Genomic DNA, 11847 nt, shown 5'->3' on the forward strand with positions numbered 1-11847 from the left:
GTAGCGTTGTGACATTCTCCTAATAATATCGACATTTTCGTCACTTCAGAAGTTGCAAATACCTTCAAAACGATGGAACAAAACTATTCAAACGAAGTTCTTATGAATTTGTTTATTATTTTTGGACAGTGTGACAAAATTATCAGCAGACCATGTAGAAAGTTCAATAAAATGTATCCGAATCTACCGCCAATGAACCTCAAGAAATTTATACGAATTCAGAACAATTACAATATGTTTGGATAAACTTTAAAAAAGCACCAAGAAACTTGAAATTGGAAATATTGATATGAATAATTATAAAAAAGGAAAACAATCATGTGGAATATTTCAAAATATGTTCGAATCGCTGGCCGTTCACTTCCAAGCACTTTAAAATGCGGGTGTTGACTGCTTTCGTGGTGGCAGATCTGATTTCATTGGGATCCAAATCTTCAAATGTTTGGGCAATCCTTTCTAACAATTCATCTCTCGAACGCACGGGTATTTTGTAAACTTTTTCTTTAAACATTCCCCACAAATAAAAATCTAATGGATTAAGATCGGGTGATCTCGCTGGCCAATTCCATGGTCCCGAATTTTCAATAATATACAGGGTGTTCCATTTAAAATAATCAAATTTCAGCAACTTTTTCAAGCAAACGAAAAAACTGTATTTTTTTACCACCCTGTATTGAAGTAACGGAGATTAGGCTGACGTGTGGGAAGTGTCCAAGTATCACCTAACTCCAAACCAAATTTCGATATCATAGTACTTCTTAACTAAAAGATATCGGCATTTTTAGAAGTCATGATTTTCGAAGAAAAAAATTTAAATTAATTTTTATTTCGAAAACGGTAACAGCTAGGTATAGGGAAATATCAAGAAAAGTTGTCGGGCAATTGTTGGAGATTCCAAAAATAATATTATATATAGAGTGTTCCATTTGAAAAATCAAAGTTGCTACTGCTTTCTAATAGAAGCGGCAACACCGCATTGTCGAAAATATTTTAGTTGGCTAGAGAATGTCCGAATATGCCCTCCATTAAATTTTCAAAGTGATCCGTTGTCTGGTTCACCAGAAACGTCTAATGTGCCATCCACCGTGAATCAGCCTGTATAATTTTCAGAGAAATATTCTGGAATCCAGCTGAAGTTCAGATGAAAACACTATAAGTAATTTAAAACTTCTCATCAGCACCTTTTCGGTTATGTTTGAAAGACAATTCATTCAATCCCTACAAGAAATTCACGACTTTATGTCACTGGAAGACACAAATCTAAGCTTTTAAAATAACAGTTTGAAACAATATTCATAAAACGTATTCAAAAACAATTTATTGTAAGATTTTCACTGAACAGTTTTACAAATTTCACAATGTGTTTTTTGAATACGTTATTTGTAGATATTCATCATGTATCGGTCAAATCAATCATATATATTGATAAAACTAAAATCAATTCCAGCTATAGGAATTCCGTTCATTAAAAGAACAATATTAATTTATATTGGGAAAGAAAGTTTTTGGTTTTTCACTACTCCATCTTGATACAGACAAAATGTGGGAATCTTCCAAAGAAAGGAAGGAAGTAATCAATTTTAAAAGGAGTAACTGTATACATAGATGTGTAGATCATGCAAAGAAGTAACAAATCTGGAAGAAAAAGCCTTTCTGAAACAGTTACTTTCATATAGACATTGAATTACACGAAAGAAAAATTCTTTCGAAACAAACTACTTTTATATGCACACTGAGTTATACAGAAAACACTCACTCAGTTTGTATTCCAAACATTCGTTATGAAATTGAATCAGATATCATTCACAGGGTTTCTATACAATATGCTACATGAAAATAAAAATGTCACTCACATGGAACACTGTCATGCTCGCTGGTAGATACCAATGTTTCATCGTAAGACACCTGCCTAAGGGCTCTTCAGAGTGTTTTTTCTTATAATGTTATCCAGATTGGTTCTGAAGAGCCCTAAGGCAAGTGTCATACGGCGAAATATCAATGTAAAGTGGAATTTTTATTATCATTTAGTATATTGTGTAGAAACCTCTTGAATGATATCTGACTTAATTTCATAACGAATGTTTGGAATTCAAACTGAGTAGAAATGAGTTTCTATGTATAATTCAGTTTCGAAAGAATTCTTCTTTCGTTTAAGTCAATATGAAAGTAGTTGTTTCAGGAAGGCTTTTTCTTTCAGATTTATATCTGAAAGTTACTTCTTTGCATGATCTACAAATCTATGTATATAGTTACTTTTTTTTTAAATTGCTCACTTCCTTCCTTTCTTTGGAACATTCCCATATTTTTTCTGTATCAAGATGGAGTAGTAGAAAACCAAAAACTTTCTTTCCCAAAATATAGTCACTCCTAAAAATATCACCATTTCAGATTTTATATTTTTATCAATTCCTGACTTATTTAAAATATCTTCATCACAGTGTGATTCTATAACGCTGGAGACAATTTGGGTTATCATATTACTGACAACAAATCTCATGTACCTTAATTTGTCGCCGGAAGCAGATTATTTCCAATTAGACATAATGAAGTGGTATACAACGGGCAATATTCTCTAGGTCTAGATATTTTTTCACACCGACCGTAGTGAAGAGAGAAAGTAACGAAATGTTTTATTGTAAATACTGAAATTAATTGACTAGTAACGGTGTTGATGGGAAGATTAATTCTTGCTCACTAACAATCTCAATTTATTATCCAACCAAAAGAAATGTAGTGAGGAAACTAACTCGGAAACTTATCTAGGAATCCTAAAAAAAGTTCAAAAATGTTATATTTTCTAATTGAATAGAACTGGCCGATACTTGATGAAAATATTAAAACTCATTGATTGATACAGTTTATTGTATGATTTTCACCATAAAGGGTTCTACGAAAAACCGCGACACGTGTTAGAGTACAACTATTTTGTACTGTAACATATTCTCTACTTGTATGCCTACTTTCTAATGACTGAATCTACCTGAAAAGTTCAGGTATAAATTCATTAACTAAGTGAATAAATTAAATTTCCGAAAGAACCGTAATTATACTCAACTTTTTTACCTGGAAATAAACAGATTCAATAATGGTGAATTATTTCATAAGATTTCATAAGATATTGAAAGTTTTTGAATTTGTTTATTTCCACACCCTCCAACAAGCTGTGATTAAATGAGTGGCATATGTGGAATTTATTTTTCCTATTTCTGTGTTCCTTTATGCGAGCTTTGAACGTTCTTTCAGTTTGACCTATATAAAACATTGGACATGACTCGCATGATCATTTATACACTCCCGATTTTTCTGAAACTGAACTTTTAGCTTTTTTATTCTTAATGTGCATGCCCAAGTTGTTGGTTTTGAAAACAATATTTACACCTTGTTGTGCAGAAAATTTGAAATATTCGTAGTGGGATGGCCTAAGTAGGTTAAGGTTCTATAACTTTTATCCTTATCCCTTCGAATTGGGTAACTTTCCTTCAAAGCTTGGCTGTATAACTTTTTTATTAATAGAGAATGTATTAGACTGCTATTATAATCATTGTTGATGGCTATTTCTTATATTATATTTAGTTCTTTATTGAAATTTGCATCTGACAAGGGAACATTCACCAGTCTGTGGAGAGTGCTGCTACTTTGTGTTGATACGGGTCAGTGGACGAATTATTAATGATAATATCTGTATGTGCTTGTTTACGATAAATCGAAAAATCATGTTTCTTATTAACTTTCGTTACTGTAAATTTCAAAAAATGTATAGGGTCGTACTTTTCTATCTCCATGGTGAATGTGATCGAAGGGTGGAGAAAATTAATTGAATTCAACAACTCAGTCAGTTGTCTGTTCGTTCCTGTGAAACATACCAGGATATCATCTACACAGCTATACCAATACACAAACTTCTTACCAGGTTACTGTGTATTTTCCTCTCCAATTCGTCCAAGAACATTTCTGCCAGAATGGGACTAAGTGGGTTTCCCATTATGAGGATGAGTAAAAAATTTCATTGAAATGGAAGTAATTCTGTGACAGACAAACCGTTTTTCCGTTAATGAGCTGTCGCCCCCATACGAACAACAACTCTCAGAATTTGAGAAACTTGTGCGAGCTAAGGACTAACGAGGTCTTACCTTTTAACGTGTGATTCCTAACACGGTTGCAGAATCATTCCAGCTTCAACCAGATAAATTCTTTCGAGAACAATATCTGGTCGAGGCGGGAATCGAACCCACGGTCTTCCGATCGTGAGTCGGGCGCACTACCACCGCGGCCAATTCCACAACTCTACATCGAATGAAATCAATTCGGCATTATCCGGAAATGTAATATTTTGAATTACAAAACTACCGATTAGACCGTTAGTTTCTGTTTTCTTTTATCACAGCTGCTTCAATTAAAATATCCAAAAAATTCATCGCAATTATTCAAAACCACACCAATTTCAATCAAAATTCAATTGGGAAAATTCATACCATATGATAATGCCAAATTGATTTCATTCAATGTAAGGAATCTGTTTCCCAGTGTTCCTCTGAATGAAACGATTACTCTTGAAGATAATCTATTGGACGAAAGGTACGTCAATCTTGTAGTGAAACAGGAAATATTAGACTTGCTTGCGGTTTGTTTGTCACAGAATTGCTTCCACTCTGTCCCATTCTGGCAGAAATTTTCATGGACGATTTGGAGAGTAAAATAGGCAGTAACCCACTGGTAAGAAGTTTCATGTATTGGTATAGATTTGTAGATGATATCACAACACAACAAAGTTTTTGTTTCGGGGTTGAAATTAGATGATTTTAATGTATTTCCACGTGTTAAAACCGAAAGTGACCATAAAAATTATATATTAGCTCTTGCTTTCAAGATATAGTATCATTATATTATATATATGTATATTGAGTTTTCAACAAATGAAATATTTCATCAACAACAGTTGGTACACATGTTTGTTTACATAACACCCCTCTCATCAGCTGTTCTTAAGTAGTAAACATAACCTATGTGAGTTTGTCAATTGTACGCACGTGGTTGCTATTGAAATTATCGTGTGAAGTTGATTTTTAAATTAATTTAAGTGCTGATCTGAAATGCCTCGAAAGTGTGTGAATTCTGTCGATAGCTTTTGCTATATATGTGGTGAAATAACATTTAAGGCTCAGAAACGTAAAATGACACCTATCGTTAAGACAGCCTATGAACATTATTTTGGTGTGAAAGTTGGGGACCAAGATAAATCATGGGCTCCTCATATATGTTGTAATTCTTGTTCCGTCATATTGCGAGAGTGGCTGAAAAATAAAAACCGGGCAATGGCTTTTGCAGTACCTATGGTTTGACGTGAGCCTACCAATCATACAGACGACTGTTATTTCTGCTTAACTCCTCCCATTAAGCAAGGTTTATCTATGAAGAAAAGAGGAACAGTTAAATACCCTAATCTCCCATCTGCTCTTCGGCCTGTACCACACTCAGACAATTTGCCAGTCCCTTCTCCACCCCAAAACTATGAAATTTCAGAGGAAGGTGATGAAGACTGTTTAGAAGGAGCAACCCATCTTTCTACATCCTATGACCCTGATTTTGAGGTAAGCGATAGGTCTAGTGATCCACACAGAATTAGTCAAGCAGAGTTGAGTGACCTTATAAGAGATCTTCGCTTGTCTAAGGAAAAGGCTGAGCTGTTTGGGTCAAGACTACAACAGTGGAATCTTCTAAAACATGATGTGAAAATATCTCAGTACAGACAGCGTCAAAAAGATTTGCTTCCTTTTTTTGAGAAAAAAGAAAACCTCGTAGTTTGTTCTGATGTTAATGGTTTGATGGACTGCTTGAATTTGGATCACACTCCATCTGAATGGACACTGTTTATAGACTCTTCAAAACTAAGCTTAAAAGCTGTACTTCTGCATAATGGAAATCAGCTACCCTCTATTCCTATAGGTCATGCAGTTCACATGAAGAAAACGTATATAAATATGAAAACACTTCTCCAATCAATCAAATATGAACAACACAAGTGGCACATCTGTGGTGATCTGAAAGTCATTGCTATACTCCTAGGAATGCAATTAGGGTTCACCAAGTACTGTTGTTTTTTGTGTCTGTGGGACAGTCGGGATAGAAAATCTCACTATAAAAAAATGAACTGGCCTACACGAGACCTAAACCCTAATGAGAAAAATGTAGTTTACGAGCCTCTTGTAGATCCTAAGGATGTTCTCCTTCCCCCATTACATATTAAGTTGGGACTAATGAAAAACTTTGTGAAGGCCATGGACCAGGAAGGACAAGCTTTTAAGTACTTGAGAGCAAAGTTTCCCAGGTTGAGTGATGCTAAAGTCAAGGAAGGCATCTTTATTGGGCCTCAAATCCGTGAAATCGTAAATGATCCTGCTTTTGACATGATTTTAACAGGAAATGAAAAAAGAGCCTGGGAAGCCTTTAAGGGGGTTGTACATGGGTTTTTAGGTAACAAAAGAGATGATAACTTCACAGCATTGGTTAAAGAGCTTCTTCAAGCTTACCACCAACTTGGATGCAACATGTCCTTAAAAATTCATTTTCTTCACTCTCATCTTAATTTCTTCCCACAAAACTGTGGAGCTGTGAGTGACGAACATGGAGAAAGATTCCATCAAGACATTGCCTTAATGGAACAGAGATATCAGGGCCGTTGGAATGAAGCAATGCTTGCAGACTACTGCTGGTCTGTGTGTAGGGATGCTCCAGAAGTGTCTTATAAAAGACAAGCTAAACGACAGCGATCTTACAATGAATCGGATGGACTTAATTGAAATTTGGTGGTACAAACTTCTTTTATTTGTCAAAACACTAAGAATAATGTTTTTTTTTATTAATTTATTAATTTTGTTCTTAAAATATTCTAAAATAAACATAACAATATTGTTTTATGTACTTTCACTTTTCACGTATAGTATAACTACTCTTTAAGATTAAGTACTGTGTATCTCAAAAACCAGAGCTAATAAAAATTTTTCATTGTTATTTTCGTTTTTATCACCCCAAAATTAGTGGAAATTGACTAATTTAGTGTAGGAAACATTCAAAAAATATTTTTTTGTTGTGTTGTGTATCCTGGTATGTTTTACAAAAACGAATAGACAATAGACTAAGTTCTTGAATTTCATCAGTTCTCTCCACCCTTTGATCACATTCACCATGGAGATGGAGAAGGACGACTCTATAAATTTGACAATACCGAAAATTAAAAATAAACGTGATTTTTCAATTTATCGTAAACCAGCACATCCAGATATTATCATTCATAATTCGTTCACTCACCCGTATCACCACATAGTAGTAGCATTAACAGTATGATCCACAGACTGATAAATGTTCCCTTATTAGATGCAAATTTCAATAAAGAACTGAACATAATAAAAGAAATAACCATCAACAATGATTACGATAGCACTCTAATACATTCTCGATTGTCAAAAAAGTTATACAGCCAAGCTTTGAAGGAAGTTTACCCAATTCGAAGAGATGAGGATAAAAATTATAGAACTTTAACCTGCTTAGACCAAATTTTCTGCACAACAAAGGCGTGAATATTGCTTTCAAAAACAACAACAACTAAGGCATGCACATTAAGAAGTTCAGTTTCAGAAAAATTGGGAGTGTATAAATTATCATGTGCGTCATGTTCGATGTTTTATTTAGGTCAAACTGGAAGATCGTTCAGAGCTCGCATAAAGGAACACAGTAATAGTTTCCAGAATGGAAAAATGAATTCAATATATGCCACTCATTTAATTACAGAGGGACATGAGTTCAATCATGAAATCAAGCCCATCCATTTCCAGAAGAAAGGTTTAAAATTTAACCTGTTGGTTAGGTTTCAAACCTCAATATCTTATGAAAGATCAAATTGAACTGAATAATTTGCAATTATTGAATCTGTTTATTTCCAGGTATGAAAAGTTGAGTATATTCAACTTCTTAGGCTAGGCTAGGTTAGGTTATTGGTTAGGGTGGTTTCTGATAAGAAAATTTTCTTTTCAACTTCGTAAGTTAAGTTAAGTTAGGTTTAGATTGAAATTGAATTTTCAAAAATTATCAGTCTGAAGTCTTTAGACAGTATGAGAGGAAATAGTTCGAGAAAAATGTAAAACGTCAAAAGTGTATTCATACAATAATCTATAAATTTGGGCAAGTATACTCCTTTCATATTTGTAGGCAACCTAGATAGTTTTTCTGGGTGTATGCACTCTAGATGTACGCAATTAAGATACAACCAGAGCCCAAAAATAAGGCATTCGTGATTCAACACTAAACAACACAGTTTTGACTCGTCATAGGTCTCATCAGTGGTGCTATGCTGGAAAACAAATGCATTGCTGGACTCAACTGTCCCTAAAAGACACGTCTGAGTAAGATGAAACCATGTTTTCTCTCGTCACAAAATTGTCATCTATGGGATCGGCAGCGGTCAGACAAGCTTCGACTCACTGCAGCACTCAGGCAACTTATTGAAACTAGAAGCAAAAAATAACGAATTCGTGATCCAACGAACGGCGTTGCTTTTGGGCTCCGATTTCAACTAGATCGCTTGGTTTTTGCAACTGATCACCTTGAGAAGTCCCATTTATCTTGGATATTGGAGGATTGATTCTTCTGTCGATGCCACAACAACAGTTTAGTCCAGAGATGTATTTATGGTATTTATAGCTTTTGAATTAATACTTAAATTGACCCAATCTATAGATTGTATGTCTATCTGTATCTGTAGACTAGGGACAGTGAGGGTAGGTCCACAGCACTTAGGCCACATATAACCCATTATACCTCCTCCCAAGGAGGAGGGTCATCGTCCATCCTGTCCTTTCTAGGAAGATGGACAGGTCACTAGGAGACATGTCCTTTATATCGACAGGTGTAGGCCAAGACTCGCTGAACACACACTTTTTATTGACGATAACTCACGACACTCGCATAGGACATGACTGACAGTTTCGTCTTCCTGTTCTCACATCCTGCATAGAGGTGCGTCCAGTAGCCCCATATTATGGAGGTGTTTCCTTAGTTGACAGTGGCCAGTCAGAAATCCTACTGTTAAGAGTAGATATGGTCATCACCATCATATGGTCAAGTAATAGATATGGTCTGTTCATCGCCAGATATTTCTTCAGCTTCCCAGGGTCGCCTATATACCAGAGTGGCCACTTTTTTTATGGGATTGTATTGGTTACTTTCAAAAAATGAGAGTTGGAAGGTCGAATAATTGGAGAAAAAACTGCATTCATAGATGCATTATCAAGTAGTTCAAACAAATCGAGAATATTGAAATATCATCGGTTATTGAGATATCATTTAAAAAGTAATTTCAAACTTTTTTTAAAAATGTTACAGGCATTTTTGATTGGACAAAAATTTCTCAATACGACGTAATCAGATTGTATGTACGTTTCGTACTCACTTGGCCACCCTCAACCTCATTTTTTTCAATACGACCCTGCATATTTCATGACAGTTTTCGAAATAAATAATGATTATTCGAAAGTAAATGAAAATTAATGAAGCAAGTCAAATGTCCACCATTTTGTAAAATGCACTTTGCAGTTCTTGCATTTGCTTATTTCGTCTCCTTTACTATCTCTACTATCGGATTCGTAATGTCATAACATTCATTTTATGAAAATTCAGCGGATTCAAATCCGGAGATCTGACAGGCCATGCCACTGGACCTCTTGTTCCAATCCGTTTATCGGGAAAAGTTCGATTAAAATAATCTGTGACTATTCTTGAGTTGTGTGGACCACATCCGGCTTGTTGGAACCAGGGACTATTACGCCTATACGTTTTCCGTATAAGAAGACCATCAACCATTTAATTTTTTTTTTCAAAAAAATAAGTTTTGTTTAATTATTATGAATTGGGTTTTTCTCCTCTAGAAATATGTGAATAGTTATTACTTGTTTCCTGCTTTGATTCTAACACGTTCCATTCAGTTTGAGAATAGTGAGTTGATTTTCTTATGGAAATGTATTGCATGTTGTTAAATGTAATACAGATCCGAACCAAAGAAATATTGATAAGGGTCAAAATCACCTAAAAATCAACTTTGAATAACATTGTATGATATATCGTCCAGTTCAGCGTGAAAAATAATTTTGAAATTCACATTTCTCGTGATATCTCAATAACCAGCTCTGATATTCCCGATTTGTTTGAACCACTTGACAGTGCTTCTATGAACACAACGTTTTATCCATTTGACCGACCTTCTAACTCTTATGGTTTAAAAGTTACCAACATAGTCCCACTAAAAAAGTGGCCACTCTGTATGAAGAAATCAAAAAGTATAAGGCTTTGAGAAAGCATCATTGATCAAACCCTTGAGACCAGAAAAACACTTTTTTTTCTGGTCTCAAGATTTCAAAGAGAATGCAGATTTTCAGAATGTTGCCATGTTGTTGAATGTGAATATCATGTCCACGCATTTTAAAATTCACTTTTCGAAATTTCTGTGATACTTTCGATATATTAGGAAATAATGAAAGATATTTTTAAGACTGAATTTGTCATATTTTGCTGGGCTGTATACCTACATTTGAAAGGGTTTAGGAAAAAAAAAGAATAAATCTGTCTGTTTAAAAATCTGTTTAAAATCTGTTTTTCCGTTAACCAGCTATCGCACCCCTACGAACGACAACCCTCACAAGTCGAAACTTGTGCGAGCTAAGGATTAACGAGGTCTTACCTTTTAATGTGTGATTCCTAACACATTATTATTATTTTATATAAACATATTTGTTCAAAATCAAATGTGAAAATTCTAGGTTCAATAAAATTTTCAAAAATAATAATGATTTAAATTTGAAAATTCCACTTAGTATAATCAAATTGAATCGCTCCTCAATTGTCCCCAATATGTAAAAAATGATTATCCCGAATGTAACTTTACTACACAAGTTTATGTAATATCTTAGTTTGAGAGATGATGCCATTTATTTCGTTCAGTGATAATATGTGTATTCATGTTCTTTCGTATTGCCCCCGTACTGGTTCGATTTTACCGGTATACTGATCAATATCATAAAATAAGTTCTTGATTTCGACGAATATCGCAAAATGGTTTCGAAAAATTCAGAACCTTACCTGATAACTGTATTTTTTTCTTAACTTCCAATATCTTCTTATTCAACTCGGATAATTTCTCCGACTGATCTTGTCCGGATTTGGCGTTCATTGCGAATAATGCGCGGTTCTGTCAATTAGTTCTTTATCTAGATTTCAATTAGCAACAATTTCTTTTTATCTTCTACCTCGGTGAAATACATTGACTTCCCAACCGATCATTTAGACTTGAACACAGTACGCTCTACGTTTTCGGAATTCAAATGCTTCGCATCTAGATACATTTCGTAATCGATCAAACAACGTGATGTGGATACAATGGATCTAATGTACAGTACAAACTGACTGATTTTGTATATTTAGTGAAGCTCTCGGGCACCGTTTGATCGTTTGATAATCACTATATTTTATGCACAATTGTGATATTTAGAACAATATCTGTTATACAGTGCTATTCAAATTCGTTTCTGTCCATGGGGATCTCGTAAACGATAACAGATAGAGTGTCGGTTAAATTGTTGCAAAGTTGTGTATTTTAGAGACCTATTTAATGATGTAAAGAAATTGAATATAGATCTTTTGGTTCTGGAGATATACAGGAAAAACAAAAAAATCCCATATTATTTTTTTGCCTGTATCTTCTTTATTCGTTCTGTTCGGATTTTGCTATTGGCACTTGATGTGGGCTTTCAGAATATATCTATGAATCTTTTATACAGGGTGTCACCTGACTTGGGCCACCCC

The 11847-nt window shown here is 34.5% G+C and overlaps 1 protein-coding gene across 1 annotated transcript in view; it reads right to left on the bottom strand.

Moving 5' to 3' along the window:
- Window positions 1–11419, bottom strand: part of CCDC151 (Coiled-coil domain containing protein 151) — a 39840-nt gene extending 28421 nt beyond the window's left edge. Inside the window, exon 1 of the mRNA XM_074173044.1 lies at window positions 11125–11419. Within this exon, the coding sequence (XP_074029145.1) occupies window positions 11125–11215 (91 nt within the window). The 5' untranslated portion in view covers window positions 11216–11419. The remainder of the gene's footprint in view (window positions 1–11124) is intronic.
- Window positions 11420–11847: the final 428 nt, after the last annotated feature.

Source organism: Leptinotarsa decemlineata, unplaced genomic scaffold (genome assembly GCF_025532065.1).
Source record: "Leptinotarsa decemlineata unplaced genomic scaffold, Ldec_3_MD MMD2_tig00000199_RagTag_RagTag, whole genome shotgun sequence".
In the NCBI taxonomy this organism is placed as follows: Eukaryota; Metazoa; Arthropoda; class Insecta; order Coleoptera; family Chrysomelidae; genus Leptinotarsa; species Leptinotarsa decemlineata.